The sequence below is a fragment of the Palaemon carinicauda genome, chromosome 26 (assembly GCF_036898095.1).
Source record: "Palaemon carinicauda isolate YSFRI2023 chromosome 26, ASM3689809v2, whole genome shotgun sequence".
NCBI lineage: Eukaryota > Metazoa > Arthropoda > Malacostraca > Decapoda > Palaemonidae > Palaemon > Palaemon carinicauda.
Window position 1 is genome coordinate 31806155 of NC_090750.1, and position 27228 is coordinate 31833382.

Genomic DNA, 27228 nt, shown 5'->3' on the forward strand with positions numbered 1-27228 from the left:
GGATCAGAGCCCCCAGGCTAAATCACTCGGTTGAAGCATAAAGTCTCTGAGCAAGAGCTCTAAGCTGAGTATAGTTATTCCAAGTCAAATCTGATCTGTTTCCCTTCCAAAGATGATATGCCTTCTGCTTCTCCAAATAAGCACATATACAATCATCATTGAACCAGGGTTTGTCTTTCACTTAGTATCTTAGCACATGAGAAGGGTTACGACTATCAATTATGTCTCATTCAAAGGGACAACAGAATCAACACTACTATACAATTGTGACCAATTCAAGCCCAAAAGATCACTCAAAATCCCATTCCAGTTGGCTTGAGATTTCATATAAATCTTGCATGAGTATGATACATCAGCGACAGGCTGGTCAATCTTCACTACTAAGGAAATCAAGGCATGATCAGATGTCCCAACTGGAGAACCAACCTTGCTTGTTGTAATGCCAGGGGAGTCAGTGTATGCGACGTCTAAGCAGTTAAAAGACCTGTGAGTAGCTTCACATGATTTGCTCACAGCCTGATTCAGAGGCAAAGTCTAAAACTCTTAAGGTATGGCGATCAGTAGGAGAAATAGAATTTAACCACTCCCTATGGTGAGCATTTGAATTAACTACAAAGACAAAAGAGGCCTTTCTATCATCTTCTTGTATCTTAGCCATAATGGTAAGAAGACAATCAAAGATAGAATCATCGATGTCTGAATTCCAGTAGATCGAAGACAAATAGAAGTTGCTATGCCTGCCACAAACTTTTATTACCTGAACTCATGACATCCACAATCATAGCAGGACTTATGAGAAGCATGGTACTCATTCCTAATGTACACCGCCATTCCCCTGGCCCTAGGAATGGCATCGCGTTTCAACATTATTGGCTTCTTAAAACCAGTTATAAGAAGCTCAGATGAGTGCCTCATATTAGAAACCAAAGTTTCTGAGCACAAAACAATATCATACTGTCTGGCCGCAACTGTAAGGTCTTGAATATTTGCATGAAGACCACGAATATTGCAATTCAGTAGACAACATTAACGAAATCTAGGATGTACTGGTCCTGGATTTCGCTCAATGTTTACAGACAGCATAAGAATTAATGGTAATAAAAATGATACGGCAAACTTAACAACTAAATTGACAAGAATGATAACAAAAACAATCTGTTTAAGGAAATATTAATAAAGTGATTGATCAAATCATGAGACTATAGGAAAAAAGTTGGAAAAACTGGTCAACATGGGGGAGCCAATACACCATGCAAGGATAGCCACCTTTTGCTAATCTTATTATATAGCCACTTCAACTGAAGGGAGGACAGTAAGGATGGTTTTGAAAAGAAAAAGAAACAGAAAAGGAAAAGACAACCTCTTGATAAACCACCAGGAATCTATGGCCCCTCTATTAAGCCTGCCCAACACAACATTTAAAAAAACCAGGAGAAAGAAAAGAAAACAAGATAGAATATTGCGATAGAGTGTAGCCTCAAGCAAGAGATCTCTAAGCCAAGACAGTGCAAGACCATGGTACAGAGGCTATGGCACTATCCAAGACTAGAGAACAATGGTTTGATTTTGGAGTTTCCTTTTCCTAGAAGAGCTACTTACCATAGCTAAAGAGTCTCTTCTACCCTTACCAAGAGGAAAGTAGGCACTAAGCAATTACAGTACAGTAATTAGCCTCATAAGCGGAGAAGAATTGTAGTAATCTCAGTGTTGTCACATGTATGAGGAATGACGAGAATGTGTAAAGGATAAGCCAGACTATTCAGTGTATGTGTAGGCAAAGAAGAATGTGGCATAAGCTGAGAGAGGGATCCAATGTATTACTATCTGACCAGTCAAAGGATCCAATGTATTACTATCTGGCCAGACAAAGGATCCAATGATTGTCTACTGGTAGCATCTCAACGGTTAGCTGGTGCCCTGGCCAACTTGCTACCTGGCATTATAACAAATAAGGTTGGTCTTCCAGTTGGGACATCTGATTATGGCTTGAATTTGTTATTAGTGAAGACTGAGCAGCCTGTCCCTTATGTATCACACTCATCTAAGATTTATGTAAAATCTCAAGCAATCTGGAACAACATTTTAAGTTATCATTTGGGTTTGAATTGATAATAATTGTATAATAGTGTTGATCCTGTTGTTCTGTTGAGTGAGAATTTAGTCAACATTTTAGAAGCAAGAGGCATCAATTACATATCCTGAATGTAGATCTGGTGTTGCTGAATCCCTTAATAGAGATCTAGCTAAAATTAGTGCATGGTACAAATTATGGGGCATGAAGCTGAATTCTAACAAAACTCAAAATATAATTGTAAATAGGTCGAGGGCAATTGCTCCTCAACATCCGGATCTCAGCATTGATGATGTTTCTTTAACTCTATATTACTGCTTTAAAGTTTTAGGTGTGATTCTCAACAGCCAATTTTCTTATGAGAAACACATTAAGTATGTCTCTTCTTCAATTGCAAAAAAAATAACTTACTGAGAAAGTCTTAAGATTTTCAGTGATCAACCATTGCTGAAAAAGTGTTTTAATTCTTTCATTCTTCTGATCTTCAGCTGATTTTCATCTTAATCTGTTGGACAGGAACTTACGGTCAATTGAGTTTCTTATTCCTAATCTTAATAATAATTTCTAGTACCGTCGTTCAATTAGTTCGTTATGCATGCTGCAAAATATTCTTCATTAATCGGATCATCTTTAACATTCAGATCTTCCCGGAAAATACTATCCTGTTCGCAATACTAAGTATGAAACTAATTCTAATAGTCAGGCCTTCTCCATCATGAGTCTCAATACCCCACAGTCTTTAGAATTTCTATTCTGGCTGTGACTAAGTTGTGGAATTATCTTCCTAATTAAGTAGTTGAATCAGTAAAACTTCATAATTGTAAACGTGCAGCAAATGTTTTCATGGTGAACAGGCTGACTTAAGCCTCTTTTAAAAGTATGAATGATCTGTTTTAATTTTGTTACTGTTCTTGAAATATTTTCTTTTAGTTGTTTATTACTTTTCATATATAATAGTTTGTTTATTTCTTTATTTCTTTTCCCCGCTGGGCTATTTTCCCTGTTGAAGCCCTTGGGATTATAGCATTCCTCTTTTCGAACTAGGGACGTAGCTTAGCTAGTAATAATAATAATAATAATGATAATAATAATAATAATAATAATAATAATAATAATAATAATAATACATACATACACATAATGCATATATATATATATATATATATATATATATATATATATATATATATATATATATATATATATATATATATATACATATATATATGTATATATATATGAGTTTGTTCTGATATCTGATCTTATAAAACTAGGTCCATCATGATTATAATTTTTATATCTATTCTTATTTACATTATGTTGCTTTATCTAAAATGAGTACATTAATTTCCATGTAATTAGAAGGAATGTCAGCAATTATAGAATTCGTGAGATGTTTCTGACAGGTAAATAAGTCGTAATAAAAAGGAGATACCAACTGTTTGTACCTTTAAATCTGTAAAACTACCTCCTCTGTCAGTATGTTATCTCTTTTTGTAAAACAGGACATGATCGGGAAGCAGCTAGGAGAAGAGTACCTCTCTCCCCCTCAGTTTAACATTTCCTCTTCATTCGATGACTCTACGTGCAGGAATCCTCTCATTTTCATCCTTTCTCCTGGAACCGATCCTGTGGCATCCCTCCAAAGGTGAGTCAAAAGATTTCAGTCTTTGCAACTACGTAATATTTCCTCTATCACAAACATTTGCCTTCACATCTCCCAGCAAAAATCGCCCTTCTTTTTTTCTTCTATCACTCGTGAACTTTTAAAACTGATAAATTTTATCCGTAGTCTCTTGTGTATGATTAGTTAGTATATTGATATCAAACGTAACGTAATCCATCTTAATAAGTGGCATATATTCATAATAAAAGATTTATAGTCGTTTTTATAGTATTTAATATCAGTGGATCTAATATGGTCTAAACTACATCCAATGGAACATTTTATTACATAATCGTTTGCTACATACGAAAATGTCTACATTTAATTTTTTCAGTGTAGAATTCTTCTTGATAGATCTTGAAATGCAAAATGTCCCCTGAAGAACTTTTGTTTTGCAGATTTGCAGAAGAAAAACAGATTCCAGATGAGGCATTCCATGTTATCTCCTTAGGACAGGGACAGGTCAGTTGGAAAATAATTCCTTCATTAAATATGAAAAAACTGATTATAACAAGCAGCTTGTTTTGCATCTATACACACACATATATATATATATGCATATATGTATGTATATATATATATATATATATATATATATATATATATATATATATATATATATATACCGGTATATATATATATATATATATATATATATATATATATATATACCGGTATATATATATATATATATATATATATATATATATATATATATATATATATATATTATTATTATTACGGTTGGCAAATTACGTAACCTCCAGAGTTCAAAACTCACCTGTTTATTTTTACATAAATATGTTATACTTGAAAAATACCCGAGCTCTGAGAAATTATGCAACTCCTAGACGGCAATATATAAAAACACTGAATATCCAAAGGTCTCTTGAGTACCCTCAAAACAAAACTGAGTGATTACTTTGCTTAAACTATTTAAAAAAAACTCTCACTTTAATCCTTGATCAGGGATTAAGGTCAATTAAGAAATAATGGCGATTGTAATAATACACACTTTACCAAAATAAATGTATTCTATAAAAAAAATTTACTACTTTATTACAAAAAAATTATCACCAAAATGAATCAGTCGAAGAATAAAATCTGAACAAAACCTTAGACTAAGACAAGAAAATAATACCATAAGAAAATTATGGAATGACTTATTTCAGTGGAAATTAAGTTATAAGAATATTTGATCTTGATAATTAATGAAAATAGTTAACACTTTAACGCTCTAATGAGTAAATACTAAACAAAATTTACATAAAAGTAACTGATACACTTACGTGTTTTAGCTCACAGATAACAGTATAAATACACTTCACTGTTTTAACCCAAATCTCACAGGGCCAGCTAAAAAAATTTATATAATACCAGTATTTACATTAACACATTAACTTGAAATCATATTCAGTGGATTTATCACGTTTGAAAACACTACATGCGATATATGTTGGGTAGAAATCATTAATCACGTTTGAGTGGGCACACACTTGACGCACTTGAGAGGAGAGAGGATGTTGGCTCTTTCACAGCGACAGGCTGGATCTCTTCTGCGGCTTATGATTTCCTAGAGGCATATATATATTGACTTAAAACTTCTAGATAATTCTAAGTAGGTCATTCTCGTAGCTTGGGGCCAAGGCCTTACTGCGTACGGTTGCCAACAAATCAAGTAGCAGACGAAGACCAACGCGCAAGCAAGGCAATTCTCTCTTAGCTAACTCTGCCCCCTACCCCTCGAAACATTAAAAAAAAGAGATAAAACTAATGCACATACAATATATATACATACATACATACATATATATATATATATATATATATATATATATATGTATATATATATATATATATATATATATATATATATATATTCATACCCTATATACATGTATATACATTATGTATAGCATATACACACACACACACATATATATATATATATATACATATATATATATATATATATATATATATATATATATATATATATATATACTCTATATACATGTATATACATTATTTATAGTATATATATGTGTATATATACATGTATATACATTATTTATAGTATATATATATATATATATATATATATATATATATATATACATATATATATATATATATATATATATATATATATGTGTGTGTGTGTGTGTGTGTATACAACAACAACTGATGAAACTATTTCTAGTCCAGTGCAGGAAAACGGCCTCAGACATGTCTTTATACGTGTCTGGGTTTTTCCAGTTTTCATCACCATGCTGGGTAGCGTGGATTGGTGATGATGGGAGTTTTCCATCTAATTATTCACGTCAAAGCAACCTTGCATAGATGGTCCAGACTAGTACAGCTTTGCTGATCATGACGATACACAAACCCTTAGACCAGGATAAGGTATCCCCATCATATATATATATATATATATATATATATATATATATATATATATATATATATATATACTGTATATATACATATATATATATATATATATATATATATATATATATATATATATATATATATATAAAGTGTTCATATATATTGCCATCTGGGAGTTATGTAATATTCTCAGAGGTCAGGTATTTTTCAAGTGTAACAGATTTATGTTAAAATAAACAGGTGATTTTGGAGCTCGGGAGTCTATGTAATTCGCCAGCCGTAACAATACACACACACACACACACAAACACACACACACATATATATATATATATATATATATATATATATGTACATACATATATATATATATATATATATATATATATATATATATATATATATATATATATATATACTGTATGTGTGTGTGTACATACATATATGTATATATATATATATATATATATATATATATATATTTATATATGTACATATATATATATATATATATATATATATATATATATATATATATATAAACAGTATATATATATATATATATATATATATATATTTATATATATATGTATATATATATATATATATATATATATATATATATATATACATATATATGTATGTGTGTTTGTGTGTATGAATATATATACAGTAAATGTATAAGAAATAATAAAATGAAACAGAGAGTACGTATGTAACATTAGAATTCTTATTTATAATCATAACCCTTCGTTTTATGGATGGTATTCATCCTTTTTATCTTCTATTTGAATAGGGTTCAGTTGCTGAGAGCACAATCGAGCAAGGGGCAGAATCGGGGTGGTGGGTGGTTCTCCAGAATTGTCATTTAGCCGAATCCTGGATGGTCCGTCTGGAAATTCTCTGCAGCAATATTCTTCAGTCTGAGTCCACTCATGCTAACTTCCGTCTCTGGCTCACCAGCTACCCATCACCAGCTTTCCCCGTATCTTTGCTGCAGGACAGTAAGTGTTACTCAACAACTGGGTAAATTAGATAAAACGAGTTTCTCATGGCATTTCAAAGAAAAAATCCTTAAACTTGAAAGGAATGCAGCCTTTGGAATTTAAGCAAGCCTCTCTCTTAACATAAGTTATAAGGTATATGATGCTGCATAACTAGGAGGAAGGACTAGAATAAGAGTAAACAGAATTGCAAAGGGATGTACTTTATGGTTAATCAATGCCCCATTGAAAAATCTAAGGTGAAAGAGTCTTATCTACCCGCTGAGACATCAGCAGATATTAATTTACTTCTCCAGGTCTCACTTGAGTGGAGAAAAAGCTTGAACAATGATCCTTCTATTTTCGTGTGTTTATTCTCTAGGCATTGGCCTTTCCTTACCTGTGTTGTTCATTAGTTATCCTTAAAACTTTAAAGGATGTGCTAAAGTTAATGGTAATGTAAACGATGACATCATTACTCTTAAATACATACTATGATCTGTAGCCTATACTTATATTTTCTTTACAATTACCAATTTAGATTAACACACATGAAGAAAGAGGATCCAGGAGAGAAAACTTATTCTGTCAAATCTTATATCACACAGGTATTAAGATGACCAACGAACCTCCAAGAGGCCTGAGGGCTAATCTCATCAAGTCTTACCATAGTGACCCTATCAATGATCCGGAGTTTTTCGACGGTGGCTCAAACCAGCAGGCTTTTCAACGACTTATTTATGGGCTGTGCTTTTTCCACGCTCTCATCCAAGAACGAAGGAACTTTGGTCCACTTGGATGGAATGTGCCTTATCAGTTCAACGAGTCCGATATCAAGATCAGTGTCAAACAGCTCAAGGTAGAATATATATATATATATATATATATATATATATATATATATATATATATATATGTGTGTGTATATATACATATATATATGTATATATATATATATATATGTATGTATATATATATATATATATATATAAATATATATATATATATATATATATATATATATATATACATATATATATATATATATATATATATATATATATATATATATATATATATATATATATGTATGTATATATATATCGAAAGAGAGAGAGAGAGAGAGAGAGAGAGAGAGAGAGAGAGAGAGAGAGAGAGAGAGAGAGAGAGAGAGAGAGAGAGAGATTTCTCATTATGGCAGACTCTATTAAAGAAAAACAATTCAGTCTCAGATTTAGGTAAAGTTTCAGTTGGGCCATGACCTTTTCACCTGTAATAGTTTCTGACATGTCTCTTGCGCTGTTTGCGAAAAAAAGAAAAAGAAAAAATTACATACAGTTGATCTCTCTCTCTCTCTCTCTCTCTCTCTCCTCTCTCTCTCTCTCTCTCTCTCTCTCTCTCTCTCTCTCTCTCATCTATAAAAAGATCCAAAACTTTGGAAAGTCATATGTTCATTCTCTGCAAACGATCCTGATAATTATTATTATTATTATTATTATTATTATTATTATTAGTAGTAGTAGTAGTAGTAGTAGTAGTAGTAGTAGTCGTATTATTATTATTATTACTATTATTATTATTATTATTATTGAACTTGGTTCCTATCTCTCTTCACAACCAGATGTTGATTAATGAATGTCAGTGTGTCGACGATATACCGTTGGAGGCCCTCGTGTACCTAACGGGAGAATGCAACTACGGAGGGCGTGTCACTGACGTTAGAGACAGACGTCTCCTCTTGTGTCTCCTGGCGAATTTCTACAATAGCAATTTGATCAAAGAAGATGGGTAAGATTTCTTTCTCCATGTCAACTGCACTTTCTTAAAAGAGCAACTGAAATATGTAATGAGAATATCCGTCCAGTATTATCTTTAAAATTTTGTGACGGTTGCACATGTTTAACAAAGATCCCTAATTCAAATATTTATATCCCAAAAATGTCTATTACTTTCGATTTCTACCTACGCGATAGTAGTCATAATTGCTATCAGTTTTGCTTTAGGCATATGGTTTTGAAATTCACGCTCAAAGTTTTTTTCGAAAACTGTAAAATGAGAGCTTATCACAGTCCTGGCTAGATAAATATTTCCTATTCTATATATTTTCCTCGATGAAGATACAAAGTATGTGGAGTTGATGAGTACCAAGTGCCCATCTCAGGAGGGTGGCAAGAACATCTGGATCACATCTCCACACTTCCTCTGTCAGCCCCTCCGCAGGTGTTCGGTCTCCATGAAAATGCTGACCTCGCTAAGGACCACAGAGAAACAGACGAGGTAATATATAGTCTTCGGTGTTTTTCTTAACTGATTTGTCTTGTTTTACATGATATGCCATCATCGAGAATACTTGCTAGCGAATATGCTGTCAGTGTTTGTTGGTGCACAATTAAATTGATGCTGTAATCACGTGGATGGAACTTATAGTAAAGCATGACTACGTCTCTTTCATGCAAATACATTCCCCCAATTTATTTTCATAAAGGTTCATTATTTAGCATTAGGGTGTTTATTTACTTATCATTTTCTCTCTTTTTTTCAGTCACTTGCCCTTATCATATATAGGGTCAGGCAAAATGATCTGACACATTTGTAGGTTTAATAAAAGGCAAATAAAGTAAAGAAACAAAAAAGTGTTTCTATTTTTGAAAAGTACATATAATGACATTCTGTTTTATTATGTTTAAAAAATTAAATCAGTCAAATGGGATCCATTAGTGTCCACACAGTGTCGAAGGCGTTCACGAATGTCAGATCATTTCGTCTGACCCTGTACTTTAGTTAGAGCTTTGTAGGCCTATATTAGCGGCCTTATTCTTCGTAAGTAAATAAAAAAATAGTCTCTTTATGGGCTATTGATTCAAAGGAAAAGTGTGAATTACTTTCTATAAAACACAATTCACTGTAACTCTTTTTCTCAACGTATAATGATTTGAGTATTTCTACAGAATTCGATCGGTTGAGCTTCCCTGCTAACAGAAAATAATTTCATCCAGGGAAAAATTCTCCTCAGGCATAAAATGTGAGGAAAGGCTCTATTCAACACGTTTCTACAGTTTAATGATCATGCAACTTGTCGCTTTTCATTAGTCATCAGATAGGGTAGTGAAGCTGAATTTCATGTTCATGACATATATCTTGTAGATCTGGTACGTATCTACCTCATATTATCATTATTATCATTATGATTTCCTCTGCCAAGGAGGTTATATTTTTGAGTCGGTTATATATTTATCTATTTATCTGTGTGTCTGTGGACAGGATTAAGTCAAAACTATTATACGGATTTTGACGAAATTTTCACCACAAGTAGATCTTGAGTCGTGGACGACCCCATTAACTTTTTGAGATGATCTGGTACCGGATCTGGATTTTAGATCCAGATTTGCATTTTTTCAAAGTTTTAAAGATTACGTCGAAATAAGTTGACACAATGGAATTCACCAAATTTTAACAATGGATAGATATTATGCATCAGTAGAAACCATGAAATTTTGAAAATGATACGGATCAAGATCACAATTCTGGATCAACATTGCACTTTTCACCATCTACTATACAGTGAGCATATGAAAAGTGGGAGGCGATGTCCATAGACTTAAAATGTTAGTAATATTCATTGGCGGAGGATTGCTCTTGTTATCATTATTATTATTATTATTATTATTATTATTATTATTATTATTATTATTATTATTATTATTATTATAGATGAACAAGCAGGATTTAAACAAGGTAGAAATTGTACTGACCAAATTCTAAATTTAAGACATGTGGTGCAGCAATGTGTAGAATATAGAAATCCAGTTATGATGGCATTTGTGGACTATAAAAAAGTGTGATAGTGTGCACCGGCCAATTTGTGGAGAGTCCTGCATTATTATGAAGTTCCTCTTGAATATGTAAATTTGATTAGGTCTGTTCATGAGCATAGCAAATGCGTAGTTAATGTTAGTGGAGTCCTATCAAATGAATTTCTAGTGAACAGTGGAGTACTCCAAGGAAATGTGTTGTCACCTATGTTGTTTATCCTCCTCATGGATTTTGTAATGCACAGAAAAGTTGGTGATGGTGGAGAGGGATTGGACTGGACTGGTAACAGAAAATTAGCTGACCTAGAGTATGCTGATGACACTGTCCTTATTAGCAAAACACATTACAGGACTTGCATAGCTTACTTTCTAGAATACATGAAATATCACATGAAGTTTGGCTCAGGAGGAATAGAAGAAAGACCGAGATGATGAGAACGGAATATGCAACGGAAGATGACATATCATTGAAAGGAGAAAGGATTAATGAGGTGGAAACATATAAATATTTAAGAACTATAATCTCCAATGCAGGATCTTTAGAATTGGAGTTTAATGAAAGATTGGAAAAAGCAAATCACACAATGACTAGGTTAAGTAAAATTTGGAAATCAAATCACCTTAAATTACTTATAAATATCAGGCTATACATCAGTTTAGTGAGATCAGTCTTACCGTGTGGACATGAGTTGTGGTATGACAATGAAATAAATATCCAACAGATTTTGTAGATTTAAGAACAAAGCCCTCAGAAGAATATTGGGAGTTAAATGGCAGGACAGGATTAGAAATGAAACTATAAGACAGATTACTCAAGTGCCATATGTGGATGGGATCATGACAAGAGGGAGATGTAAATGGTTTGGGCATGCTCTTCGCATTCCCAAAGAGAGATTAGTTCACCAAACGTTCAGCTGGGCTCCACATGGCACTAGAAGAGTTGGAAGACCCAGGCCTACATGGCTGAGGACTATGAAGCGTGAAGTAGGAGATAATGACTGGCGAAGTATTGATTTAAAAGCTCAAGATAGAAACGAGTGGCGAAATCTAACCGAGGCCCTTTACATCAATAGACGTAGGAGGAAATGATTTATTATTATTATTATCATTATTATTATTATTATTGTTATTATTATTATTATTTGATAAACTACAAAAGAAATAATGAACAATTATAATGAAATATTTCAAGAACATTAACATTAGATTAAACCTATCATATATAAACTATAAAAACTTTAAAAAAATATATAGAAAGAGAAACAAAATAGAATAGCGTACCCGGTTGTACCCTCAAGCAAGAGAACTCTAATCCAAGACAGTGGAAGGCCATGGTATAGAGGCTATGGCTCTACACAAGACTAGAGAATAATGGTTTGATTCAGAAGTGTCTTTCTCCTAGATGAGCTGCTTACCAAAGCTAAAGCTTCTTTTATCCTTACCAAGAGGAAAGTAGCCACTGAACACATGAAAACTGTACTGTCAGGTGCGTTATCAGAAATAGAGTGTTACCTGTAAAGCGATGTAAAAGGATTTAAATCATACGTCCCGTGAAACATAAAAAAAATCATATAGGCTTTTGACTAGATAATCTATACAAGGTTTATAGATCTATATACATTGAGTCTAACTATCCGGACACAAGTTATACCAGTGATTTAGTCTTGTGTATAAGATGCTTTGTAGATTTATAGAAGGCTTATGATAGAATGCCAAGAGAAGTGATGTTTTGATGTTTAAGGAAGAGGAAGTTCCCGGAGAAGTTAGAATAGTAGAGATGATATACAAAAGAACTATGACAAAAGTAATAACAGCTGTTGGAGAAACAGAAACCTTTGAAGTTAGTGTTGTATTACACCAGGGATCAGCATTAAGCTAGTTTTTATCTGTGCTGGTCATGGGTGTGTTAAGTGAAGAGATCAGAAATGAAGTGTTGTGACAGTTGCTATATGCAGTTAGCATATTACTGCTGAAAATCAGGAACAATTACAAAGAAGGGTTGTAGAGTGGCAAAAGACTGGAAAGGGTGGCTTGAGGGGAAATGTGGGTAAGACTGAAGTTATGGTGAGCAGTAAGGAAGGTAGGGACTGGATAGGCATACATGAAAGTAGAAGCTCGGTTATAAAACAGTTGGAATAGTTTAGATACTTGGGATCTATTATAAGTGAGGAGGGAGGATGTGAGGCTGAAGTTGAGAATAGGATAAAAGCAGCATGGGGGAAGTGGAGGGAGTTAGCTGGAGTGGTATGTTATAAGAAAATACTAATTAAGTTAAAAGTCAAGATCTATAGCACAGTAATAATATCAGTGTTAATGTTTGGATCAGAAACTTGGGCTTAAAGACGAAAAGGAATGACAAAGCTTGAGAGAACAGAGATGATAATGCTGAGGTGGATATTGGGAATATCACTGCATGAAAGAATGGAGAATGATGAAATAAGAAAAATGGAAGGCGTGGTAAAGAGTCACGACTGAGATGGTGTGGGCACGTGTTCAGGATGTATAGGGGGAGGGAGGATTCTGTTAGGGAGAAAAGATTAAGAGGGAGGAAGAGAATTAGATGATGTGATAAAGTGAAGGATGATATGGAGAGAAGATGTTTAGTGGAAGAGGATGCCTTTGATAAACAGAAGTCATTGGAGTGGGTGTATCAAGTAACAAAGAAGAAGTTAGTTATTAATGCAATCTTTTGTTTATTGAACAAACCTCTGTAGCTAAGACCTCAAAATCAATGGAATACATTTGTTAGTTCAAACAGTATATTTTCCTTTACTAAAATCCCCATTTTGGTGTAATTTATACTTGTCGTTTGCTTTAACGCCTAATACGTCTTGCTTACATACTGTATTATATCTTTAAAGAACTCAATACAGCTCCAGAACTATGCATCAACTCTTCTCAGAATTCACATCGTCTTCCCTTTCTTTTTCCTTTTGTTTCAGCTTTTCCGTGGAATTTTGATCCTTGAGCCGCAGTTAGGAAGCACCGCCGACAGCGACGCTGCTGAAATAGTGCTTGATTTAGCCTGTGAAATCTTAACCAGACTCCCTCCGTTATTTGACATTGCTCATGTAGAAGAGAAGCATCCACTGAGCTACAATCAGTCTCTGAACACAGTGTTAAAACAGGTTAGAAAGGATTTTGCTTTCAGTTGCCTTGGAATATTTTTTTTTTAATCTTGAAATAGATGCCTCAAATTAGTACTGGATTTGTTGATATCCAAATAGATGTGTGAAACTCCATCTGTCCCATATAATCTTGAGACTGATAACTTTCGTTTCAAGCAGTCTTTCAGTATTTCTTAACCTTGTTTTACTTTCTAACTATTATTGCTGTATTATTAAGGAAGGTTTTCTACGTCGCATGCAGTTTCATAAAATTTTGAACAGCATATGGCTTCTTTTCCAGTCAATTTTTTCCGTAATGGATAGATGCGTTTTCTTAACGATATAATTTTTAGTCTTATGAATTCAATTGACTATCCCTTTTTGAGTTCTGCCTTTCTGAAATTCCTCTGACAGAACTCTTCTACATTTCAGGAGCTTTTACGATACAATCGCCTGATAGCCACAGTACGATCAACGCTGAAGTCAGTGAAGAAGGCCGTGAGTGGCGAGAGCCTCATGTCAGACGAAGTGGAAGACACCTACCATTCCCTCACGCTGGGGAAAATTCCAACGGCCTGGGAAAATCGGTCGTACCCTTCCAGGAAAGGCCTAGCTCCCTACATAAGTAACCTGTTGCATAGGTGAGCAACTCTGTTTTCTTTCGTAAAATTTTACGTCTTTTTGATGTATAGTAATCGACAGAAGTAAAGTCAACCGCATTAAAAGAATGCAACTCGATCTGCTGAACTGATTCCCCCCTTAAAAATATATATATATATATATATATATATATATATATATATATATATATATATATATATATATATATGTATATATATATATATATATATATATATATATATATATATATATATATATATATAAAGAATTTGTAACATTTTTTCAGAAATATTCAAGTGGATTTTTTATGACGAAAAATATCCTTGTTTATCCATTTCATTAATTATCTATTCTCTCTCTCTCTCTCTCTCTCTCTCTCTCTCTCTCTCTCTCTCTCTCTCTCTCTCTCTCTCTCTCTCTCTCTCTCTGTGATTATCTCCCAATTCTCCTGTTTCATTGACACAATGCTGTCTGCTACTGACTATTCTATACAACCTTACATTTGTTTCAGACTGAAATTTTTCAAACGTTGGGCGGAAGAAAAAACTCCTGATGTGTTTTGGTTTTCGGGATTGTTCTTTCCCTACACATTCCTTACTGGAATACGTCAGAATTACTCCAGGAAACACAGAATTCCTATTGACCGGATATACTTCCAATTTAAGGTAATTCCTCAGAATAAGTTTTTAACTTGTGACAGGTTATGCGGAAAGAGCTGTTCTGTAAAGAAAATGAAGTCATATCATCATTGTGCCTAAGTTTGGACCAGAAACGAAATTCCATATAAAACCTTGATCATAGTGATAAAATGGTGAAATTAAAGAGAAGTTAGTCTCTAATGATTTGCTTTAAACAGTTTTATATTCAAATAAGATTCAGGAAAACATGAAGAAAAAATGTTTGCTCAGTCTCGGTCTCGCAGTATAATTTATACTCGAAAAAATTAACACCGAGTTACTACAGTGGCATTAAGTATGCCATTGCTTTTCTTTAACCATGTTCAAAACACATAGGTTGTAAATGTCTTATCTCTCGCACTATACAATTCTTTATAAAATTTATGCCTTTACTACCTTCGCTTCCTTTTTAAATTCACATTGTTTCTTATCTGCGTTCCATAGTATTTTGCTCTAGTCTATGTTGCTCCCTTGTAACTAAGTGCATTATTATTATTATTATTATTATTATTATTATTATTATTATTATTATTAAAACTTTTTTCACGCAGGTGATGGGAAAGGAGGTAGAGGACATTATCAACGATTGTATCAAGCCAAATTTTGTAGAGCTTCCGGAGGTATTTGAGACCCTGCCTACACCTAACATGCGGGGCAGATACCAACCGCTCGACACTGACATCGAGGAAGATTTCTCCCTCACAGAGGAACGTCCAACTCAAACTGACGAGGTAAGAGGGAAGGAATGAGATTGTACAGTACCGTAGTCAAGTATCGCGATAACTTGAATCGTTAATCAGCATATGAATGTCAATGACGAGAAATAGTTTCATTCATTATCGATAAATCTGTTTGGGATAAGTTGTGTAACAACGAGGCTCGAGAAGGCTTTTGTTTCAAGTAGACTGAATGTTAAGAGAGGGTACTCTGCATTCCAAATTTATGCCTAGTTCACACCGATATCATCTAAATTTCCATTTTCCAAGCAGAAGAGTAATGGTAATTCATTGGATCGGGTGGAGGAATGCCCCGAGGAGGTTGAAGAAACAGACGTTGTGGGAGAACTTCCGTCTCTTGACGAGTGCAGCATTGAAAGCACCGAAGATGTCATATACAAGATGATCCCGCGCCAGTGTGAAGGAGGCACCTACACCTGGGTAAGATGGCTCAGCAAAGTCTCTGGAAAAATGTTTCTTGTCAATTTTGGTCCAATTCCGAATACCTATGAATCAATGGTTGCTTTATGAGTTAACCTGAAGATCAATATTATTGTTTGTATGATTAATTAAGGCAGTTTCCACTTGCCAAGCCGTTATCAGAAAATTCTAAATTAAGAGTATTTTGTGGCCCCATTGCCGACACATTTTCACTGATTGTTCCCTATTTCTATTTCCATTTATGCTTTAATTTTTTTCTTTCGGAAAGGGATTCTTCTTGGAAGGCGCCCGGTGGGACAGAGAACAACACTCCTTGGTGGAAATGGCTCCCAAACAACTTCATGACCAACTTCCAATCATCCTCTTCCAGCCTGCTGTGTTGCCTGAAGGAGCCTCCTTAGGTAAGGGGTAGAATTTACAGTAGAACTTCTGCAATTGAATATTGAAATGCGATGACATTTGAGAGGGATTTATTAGATTATTTTGTTCAGAGTTGATCTTCAGCGGTATATTTGACTTCAGTGATAGCTTGTTTGCTCTAAGGTAAAAACATGCAATCAAAGGAATAAAGAGGCGATTGTTTTGAACCTTTATCTATTGTAGTTTCATAAATCTCGACATCCTTGATTGCGATGCATCACTTATATAAAGGCTCTTTCTGTCATTGAATTGTGGAAGCAAATCTTCATAGCCTTTTTGTTATGTCACGATAAATTACATCACATTACATTACATCTTTATGATTTTTTATTGTACCATAAAATTACAAGTTTGTTTATAGTCGATCTATATTTTCATGGCTGTTCACGAGTGCTTGGGATATGAAACATGTTTACCAAATTAACTCTTATTTGCCTTCTATATTTGCTCATACGTAAGTTATTAAAAAATATTTACCGTAGTTTTATAATGTGGTGATTTCTCTCGTCTTAATCATCTTACCTTTGAGTAATATTCAGATTAAATCTCCTCAAATACCCTCGGCATCATATCTCAAATGTAAGAAATAAGTAAAATAAATCGCGGGTAACTGTCATGTAGGGAAATAATTATTTGGAAATGTGAATACTATTATGAAATGTGTTACCATTCAAGAGTCCTTACAAATGAATATCCCAATAACAAACGATTTGGAGATTATAATTATGCAGACAACATCGCTCATATTAAATCTACCAGAGTGATATTATAACCATATATATATATATATATATATATATATATATATATATATATATATATATATGATAAATTTTGCACATTTTTACGTGTTTTTCATATTCAAATAAGCCATATATATTTTGATATATTAATGTCTGGATTCTCTTAACGACCTCGGGATCAGAGCCCCAGGCGAAATCTCACAAAGACAAGAGCTTGGCTCCGGCCGGGAATCGAACCCTGGTCGGCAAGCTTATATAGACAGTGACTAACCCACATATATATATATATATATATATATATATATATATATATATATATATATATATGTATATATATATATATATATATATATATATATATATATATATATATATATATACTCATGACCCCGGAAACTACTTGCTGTATCAAAGCAAACTTCCACTCAACCACCCCAAGGTCAGCTGGCCGCCACACAGTTACAAAGAAAAATAAATATCCGAAATATACTTCCTGACTATGTAACAACACATTTAAATCTGCCATTTCTCTTGTTCAACATTACTGATGGATCAAACAAAAGTTTTTTATTTTCCACTAATAAAAATCTGCATTTATTTTCCGTAAGAAACCTTTCATATGCAGATGGAACCTTGAAAACGTCAAGCCTTTTTTATGTTTTATATATATATATATATATATATATATATATATATATATGTGTGTGTGTGTGTGTGTGTATACGTGTACATATATATATATATATATATAGATAGATAGATAGATAGATATATATATGTATATATATATAGATAGATAGATATATATATGTATATATATGCATATATATATATATATATATACATATATATATATATATATATATATATATATATATATATACAGTATATATAGGATACAATAAAAATATAGATGCAGTTTTGGACAACTAGAAAAAAAAGATTAGTTAAGCGATGATGAAATAGTATATTGCAAAAGTATTCGTCAATGACAATTTTGACAATGAGTCGTTGTCGAGTGAAGACTTTGTTTCAGCTTATATTCTCGTTAGTGAAAGCTTTGAAAATTTTAGTTAATCTTATGGAGAGACCAAAGTGAAAAGTAAAAGTACACTATGGCTAGTTTCCCCCGTGTCGATTTTCAAAGGGAGACGGAAGAACGTGGATAAGATGTGGCTATGACAGCTGTTACTACAAGAAATGTATGTTTATAGAGGCAAACATCAGTGATAAAGACCTAACAAACTTGAAATGGATTTGTTCACTCTGTATAGATGAAGCCATTATGACCAAGAAAAATATATTGAAAATGGAGAAGGAATTGAAAATGAAAGACCTTTATGTACACGGACATGGATAAAATATACAATCTACTCTCTGTACTTGCCTCCAAATGATAACATATCATATGATGATTTAGTAGAGGTGATTCAACAGCTCCCTCAACTCAACTTTTTTTTTTTTTTACTTGGAGATGAAGAGAAGATCGCTGAATTGGAACGCCGAATTGTGGAACTCACGCCGGATGCAGCAATTCCACCCAGGCCACTAACCTCACTGAGAAAGTTGATAACTCCCAACACTGAGGACCCAAAACAAGAGAAAACGACATATGCTGACAAAATTGAGTAAAAATCTACTAGTAATTAAATCGAATTAAGCATTTACTAAAATAATTGTCAGAGAAAACGAGGTCAAACATACACTTAAAGACATTCCAATTCTTAATACGAGGTCGACTTCAAATGGAAATGCTGTTTTAAACTTTGCTGACAAAAAGATCAGAGAGGAAGCAGCAAACAAGAATCAAACCATGGTCGCTGACCAAAGACGAGTAAAATTAGAAAACTAAAACCTAAAATAATGATGTGCAATGTATACAAATATGAAAATAAAGTGGAAAATGCTTTGATTTAAAGAAGACTGATGATAAAGTATGCAGGATATGTTCATTAAAAACATTCTATCAAAGAATATAACTCGCAACAGGTAAAATGTATAAACTGCACTAAGTTAAACAAACCATATGACCACACAGTGAATTCAAGAAATGGCAAAGCTTATGATTTGGAATTAAAAAGACAAGCAGAAAATACTAACCATGGATGCTAGGGATGTCATCAACTGTGGCTATGTTGATATACAATATGCTGGCAATAAAGCTATTCAAATTCGAGAATGGGTAAAAAAGGAATATTTGAACATAGTAGGATTACCTGAAATATGGTTGTATAACTTTGGGAAGGATAAGATCGCTGAAATGACCCCCCTCCCCCACATACATCCTTTCTTTCATATTCCGAGAATGGGCAGGTCTGGTGGGGGTCGTTCTCTTCATTCATAAGGGTTACTTAAATCTCAAGACGTTAAAAAAGAACTAGTGTAACAACCTTTGAATATATAGAAATGAACTTTATGTACAAAAAGAAATCCATGAATAAATACTAGTATCTATATTATTATGGCTGGCAAGCTATACAACTTCTCGAGTTCCGAAATTCACCTGTTTGTTTTTACATTAAATCTGTTACATTTGAAAATATTAATACCCGAACTCTGAGACAATTATATAACTCCCAGACAGCAATATATAAGACACTGAATATCCAAAGGTCTCTTAAGTACACTCAAAACAAAACTTGGTAATTATTATTAAGAATTATTGAAAACCACCTCTTACTTCAACTCATTAACAGGATACGAGCGAGTATGAAATGAACACTGGTGATTGGAATAATACACTCTTTACAAAAATAAATATATTCTATATAAATTACAACACTTTGAAAAGATTTGACATGAAAAAGATAAATCACTCGAAATATTAAGTCTGAACAAAACTTAGATTAAGACAAAAAATGTTACGGTCTGAAAATTATATTATCATTTGACTTGAAATATTAAATCTGAGTGAAACCTTAGACTAAGACAAAAGAAATAATTACACTCTAATGCTTAAACTCTTAAAGAACTTACATAAAGTAGCTTATAAACTTACTAATTTCACGTATTTACTTGCACAGCGCCAGTGACAAAAATTTACACAATGCCAACACTCTCCACTACAAAATAGAATTAAAATCACCTTTAACTCCTTTTGTATCATTTCAACACATGATTTACGTTGGGGCACAGAATCACTTTGGAGAGGACACACTATAGGTACTGATTGAGTGTGAGGGATGCACTTTGGCTCCTCCACAGGATGGCTGTTTCTCATCTCCCCACGCATCACTGGGGGCTGCTTATACACGAATTAGCTACTTCCAGAAGATTCTCGGACCGAGATCTGGAAGCTTGGGGGTTGGCCTAAGAGCATAATGATTGCCAATGATTGCTCTCTCGGAGTCATACCAATACACAATGAGTCGACTCTCTCTCAGTTAGCTCCGCCCATCTTTGTCCTCGGAAATAAAAAAAGACAAAATCTAACATTAAGCTTTCCGAGAACTTTCCAAAACACGTGGCACATATAAGAAGTGCGCATTTTCTCACAAACAGGATGCAATACCTCATAAAAATATAAATCATTTACATAAGCCCTTGTTCATATCTTCTATGGATCATATAACACTCATAACAAATTACGTAAGACTTCGTAATAACATACGTGAAATAGAAACTTAATTGTTAAAAATAATGTAAATTTACATCTGACTTGAATGAAGAATACAATGAAATTAACGACAAAAGTCTTATGTAATTTACATAATAAACTTAAATCTACACGAGAGGAACTCATCTCACGGACTGGCTATTTAAGAGCTAGCTATATTGGGACTAGTTATTTTGACGCACAAACTTTGTAAACATAGTGATTGCTTATAAAAATTCTCTCAAAGTTTTTGTAAACGCCTATGTAGGAAGGTGAAAGGTATTTGTATCATGATCTGGTTATCTATTTTCATTAAGTATCAAACTTAAAAATTGTATTCAGATTTAATTTCAAGTGAAACAAGTGATTGTAGGATTTCCATAAGTATTTCTTCTGTCTTAGTCTAAGGTTTATTCAGATATAATATTTCAAGTCAAGTAATTATATAATTTTCTGATTGTACCAATTTTGTCTTAATCTAAGTTTTATTCAGGCTATAATATTTCAAGTGATTTATTTCTGTTTTCATATAAATTCTTTAAAAGTATTGTAATTTATATAGAATATATTTATTTTAGTAAAGAGTGTATCATTTCAATCATCAGTGTTTATTACAACCTCGCTCGTATCCTGTAAAGAACCGTAGTAAGTTTGTTTAAATAAGTCTTAAGAATAATTACCCAGTTTTGTTTTGGGTCTACTTAAGAGACCTTTGGATATTCAGTGTTTTATATATTGCTGTCTGGGAGTTACATAACTGTCACAGAGTTCAGGTATTAATATTTCAGAGAGTAACAGATTTAATGTGAAAGCAAATAGATGAGTTTGGAATTCGAGAAGTTGTTTAGCTTGCCAGCCATAATATATATGATATTATATGTTTGGTTCCCAAACATGAGCCATAGTATGATATATATATATATATATATATATATATATATATATATATATATATATATATATATATATATATGTATACTGTATATATATAAATTTATATATATATATATGTATATATATATATATATATATATATATATATATATATATATATATGTGTGTGTGTGTGTGTATATATATATATATTCTTACGAATCTGGTCTAGCATCGGAGTACATATTTTATTCATATATTTCATTTATGTATTCAAGAGATGTATAGCCAGCTAGTAAGGTGAGTTTTCCACTCACGTAGGTTTAAATGAATGCATGTGAATAATGTAAAGTTTTCGTCATTCATTTAATTGTATTTTCATTGAATTCAGTATATGTAAATTTACGTTATTTTTGAGAATTAACTTTTTATTTCATGTAGTTGTGTTACGAAGTCTTATGTAAACTTGGTTAGGTATGTTGTATCACACACACGAGGTATGAGCTTGAGGGATTACGTCATTTTTATGTTCCCACGTGGTTAGAAAGTGCATGAAAATTCTTGAATTAGATTTACTCTTTTTTTTTAAAGTCATGACAGAGTTAGCTGGAAGAGAGTTGCTTCGCAGGCATGGTTGGTACCCTTTCAAATTATTACGTTGGCAACCTTATACCTCTAGAGCCATGCCCCCACGCTACGAGAATGATCTAATAGAATTTTCTAGACAAATTAAGTTAATATATATAGACCCTGGGAATGCATAAGCAGCAAAAGAGATCCAGTCTATTCCTTTGTAAGAGCCAATGTCAGCTAGCAGCTCTCTCCTCTCAAGTGTAACAGATTTGTGTAAAAAAAAGCATGTGAGTTTTGGAGCTTGGGAATTTGTGTAATTCTCCAGCCGTAATAGTATGTACACATATTTCTGTGGCTTATGGGTGCAAAATTTGCATAAACAGTTTTTTACTTACATTTAAGAACTTGCATGAACAAATGGTATTTTCTTTTTAAAGGACAATTGGATCAAGAAATTTTTCTGACTATGGTTGAGAACTTGCTTAAAATTAATTTTTATGCGACTTTTGTTTCAAACATTTGATACACATGTGTTTGCATCTTTTGGGTTGACCCCTTGCGTTAACTTATGATGTAGCTTTTGGTTTGAAAGAAAATTCTAGTTTTGGGGTTGAAAACTTTCATTATTATCATCATTATTAATAATAGCTAAGTTACAGCCCTAGTAGGAACAGCAGGATGCTCTAAGCCCAAGGGCTCCAACAGGGAAAAATAGCCCAGTGAGGAAAGGAAATAAGGAAATCAATAAGCTACAAGAGAAGTGATGAACAGTCAACATAAGATATTCTAAGAACAATAATAACTTAAAATAAATCTTTCAAATATAAACTATAAAAATAAAAAAAAAGATAAGAAGAGAAATAAGATGAAACTATGTTCCTAAATTTACCCTCAAGAAAGAGAACTCTACCCCAAGACAGTGGAAGACCATGGTACAGAGAATATGGCACTACCCAAAACTTGAGAACAATGGTTTAATTTTGGAGTGTCCTTATCCTAGAAGAGCTGCTTACCATACCTAAAGAGTCTCTTCTACCCTTACCAAGAGAAAAGTAGCCATTGAACAATTACAGTGCACTTGTTAACCCCTTGAACGAAGAAGAATTGTTTGGTAATCTCAGTGTCGTCAGGTGTATAAGGGGAGAGGAGAATGTGGAAAGAATATGCTAGACTATTCGGTGTATGTATAGGCAATGAAAAAATGAAAAGTTACTAGAAAGAGGGATCCAATGTCGTACTGTTTTGCCAGTCAAAGGACCCAATAACTCTCAAGCGGTAGTATCTCAATGGGTGGCTAGTGCCCTGGCCAACTTATTACCTACAGAATATTGACATATTTTTGAGGCTTTTGGTTTGAACACTTGTCTAAATATTTTTTTTTCTGGGTGGGTGGGTTTTGGTCTGAACACTTGTATAAGCATTTTTTTTTTTTTTTTTTATGTTGACCATAAAATATTTGCGTCTTTTGGGTCTTGCATCAACGTGTTTATGAGGCTTATTGGTTTAAATATATATTTTGTTTTGTTTTGGATTGAACAATTGAATAAATATATTTTCGGGCTTTTGGTTTGAGCAATTGCATAAACATATTATTAATTTTTTTTTAAGTAATTACATGAACATATTTCTGTGGCTCTAGCCTTGAACACTTCCCTAAATTTATTTTTGTTGCTTCCGGGGTGAATGCTTCCATCAGTATATTTTCATGGATTTTGGGTTGAACACCTGCATGAACATAATTTTGTTGCTCTTAGGCTGAACACACCATTAGAATATTATTTTGTTCAGATATTGGGCTGGAGATATGAATAAACATATTTTCAGAGTTTCAGACTGAACGCTTTTTTTTTTTTTTTTTTTTTTTTTTTTTAGGGTGAGCACTTTCATTAGCATTTTTTTACTTTTTGGCAAAACACTTGCATAGGAATATTTTGGGGACTTAAGGGCTAACTCCTTACATGAGCATAATTTAGTGGATTTTGGGCTGGACACTTGCCTAAGCATATTTTTGTAATTTTTGGGTCGAACACTTTGGCTTACACGTATTTGGGTTTTTTGTTTGAATACTCTTGAAAACATAATTTAGGAGATTTTGGGTTAAACAATTGTATAAAAAAATATTTTTGTAGCTTCTGTACTGGAAACTTGCGTAGACATATTTCTGTGGCTTTTGGGTTTAAAACTTGCCTGAACACATTTTTATGGCTTTTGCGATGAACGATAATTGAAAAACAAATCATTAATGTATTTTGGGTTGAATACTTGCATAAAGCTATTTTTGTGTTTCTAGATTGAACACTTGCGTTAACATATTTTTGGGCTTTTGGTTTGAACAATGACAATGATATTAAGTGGATTTTTGTTTGAACAATTTCATAAACATATTTTGGGGCTTTTGGCTTGAATACTTGATTAATTATATATTCTTGGCCATTTGCCTCATAACACCCATAAGCATACTTTATTTGGCTGAACTCTTGCTTAATCCATTTTTATTTTTTTTTTTATCTTTTAGGCTGAGCGCTAGCATAAACAATTTTTTGGGTTGATTTGAGGTTGAACATTTGCATAAACCCATTTCTGGCATTTGGTTTGAATACTAACGTGAATATTTTTTTTTTTCTTTTGAACACTCGCACATGACCTTATATATGAACACTTACATAGACATTTTATTATGGCTCTTTGATTACACACTTGCATGAAAATATTTTTTCTTTCTGGATTTCGGGATGAACATAAACATAAGCATATTTTCTAGCTTCTCGCGTTGAGCACTAGTATGATCATATTTTTTTTTTGTGGGGGGGGGGGAAGGGGGGGGGGGGCGTTAGGTTAAACACTTGCATTCACACATATATGTGGCTTTTGATGTTTAACACATGCATAAACATATTTAGTTATTTTGGGGTTAAAGGCCTCCATAAGCATACATTTGTAATTTTTTTTTTGAACACTTACATAAACATAGTTGAGTCGTTTTTCCTCTACAAACTTGTATTTACATATTATCTTGGCTTTGAGTTGAATACTTGCATGGATATTATTTGGTTGCACTCCAATTAAGCATTACTTGCATAAATGTGTTTTCATGATATTAGGGCTGAACGATTGCATAAGCACGATTTTGTCTTCTCAATTAAACACTTGCATTAACATTTGTATGTGTTTTTGTCTGAACTTTTGATTAACCAGGTTTTTTTTTTTTTTTTTTTGGGGGGGGGGCACTAGTATAAAAAGGCTTTTAAGATTTTGGTTTGAACACTTGTATGAATCAATTTTTCTTTTCTTTGTAATTAACAGTTACAGTAGTCAATCATACTTCGGTTGATTTTAGGTGAATGTTTGCGAAACTTTTTTTCCTGTTCTGTGAGTATGAATATGTTTGTTGCCCCTGGTTAACCCGTTATGTAAACATATTTTTTTTTTTTTTTATTTCTGGGCTGAAATCTCACATGAAAGTGAATTTTGTCTTTGAAGCCAGCTGTTGTACCGCCATGTTTTTTTAAGTCTTTGAGGAGGGAAATCAATTTCTCATTCAGAGAGAACACTTGCATATTTTTTTGCGTAGAGCCTTGTTTCAAAAGTTTTACTAGCTCTAGAGCTTACATATAGAAAAGCTATCTCTTCAAGCTGATATATTTTTGTTAATTTTAATAGCAGAAAGATTGCTTGCATAAACTGTTACTCCTACAGTGCTAGGGCTTCCACAAATCAATGTCTGATAGTATATTTTTTTTCATACTTTATTAAAAATTACTGCTTATTTCTATGTACTGGAATGACTGGTTCCTTGTTAGAAATGACTACTTTAATTTTGAATACTGTTGCTTTTGGTTTGGCTGCTTATAGATTATCTAAAAATAAATATTAGCCTATACGTACTTATATAACGGACTATCTCTTCTTTCTCATTGATTATACTTAACATTTGGATTCCTAAGTGATGTTGTAAGACGTAAGTATCGTAGAATTAGAATATTAAATTAAACCATCTTCTCCAAGTACGAGGCGAAAAATAATGTCGCTGTCTTCTTTTACACAGGCGAAGATGAAGTAAACGGGGTGTACCGTTGCCCCGTTTATCGGACGAGCGAACGTCGTGGCACTCTGTCCACTACGGGACACTCCTCCAACTACATCTTAGATTTGGTGCTTCCGTCACCTCTTCCCTCCACCCACTGGATCGCCAGAGGGGCCGCCGCTCTGACACAGCTCGACTACTAAGAGAAAAATATTGAAAGTCCTAACAGTGAAACTTTTGTAAGACCTACTGTAATTTTGTCTTTTTAACAAGTTTTTTCTTTGTTTCATCATTATAGTTATCGTTATACTATTGTCGCCACCTTTGACATCTTCTGCTTATAAAGTTTCCTTTAGGCCTATCCTGTTTCGCTACAGTTTCTTCATTGTTAACGTTTCCTGTATTCATTACCTTAATATTACCCATCCCTGTGAATGTTTTGTCACAAATTTCTATTCTATGACGTTATTATTATCAGTGTTTACAGTGGTTTTTATTTATCATTTTGTTAT

At 33.1% G+C, this 27228-nt stretch overlaps 1 protein-coding gene across 1 annotated transcript in view; it reads left to right on the forward strand.

The window, feature by feature from the left end:
• Positions 1-26947, forward strand: part of LOC137619874 (dynein axonemal heavy chain 3-like) — a 328675-nt gene extending 301728 nt beyond the window's left edge. The window contains exons 66-78 of the mRNA XM_068350164.1: positions 3577-3719; positions 4136-4199; positions 6928-7135; positions 7723-7973; positions 8736-8902; positions 9232-9391; positions 13869-14054; positions 14466-14674; positions 15166-15319; positions 15883-16062; positions 16321-16488; positions 16757-16889; positions 26738-26947. Of these exons, the coding sequence (XP_068206265.1) occupies positions 3577-3719; positions 4136-4199; positions 6928-7135; positions 7723-7973; positions 8736-8902; positions 9232-9391; positions 13869-14054; positions 14466-14674; positions 15166-15319; positions 15883-16062; positions 16321-16488; positions 16757-16889; positions 26738-26919 (2205 nt within the window). The 3' untranslated portion in view covers positions 26920-26947. The remainder of the gene's footprint in view (positions 1-3576; positions 3720-4135; positions 4200-6927; positions 7136-7722; positions 7974-8735; positions 8903-9231; positions 9392-13868; positions 14055-14465; positions 14675-15165; positions 15320-15882; positions 16063-16320; positions 16489-16756; positions 16890-26737) is intronic.
• Positions 26948-27228: the final 281 nt, after the last annotated feature.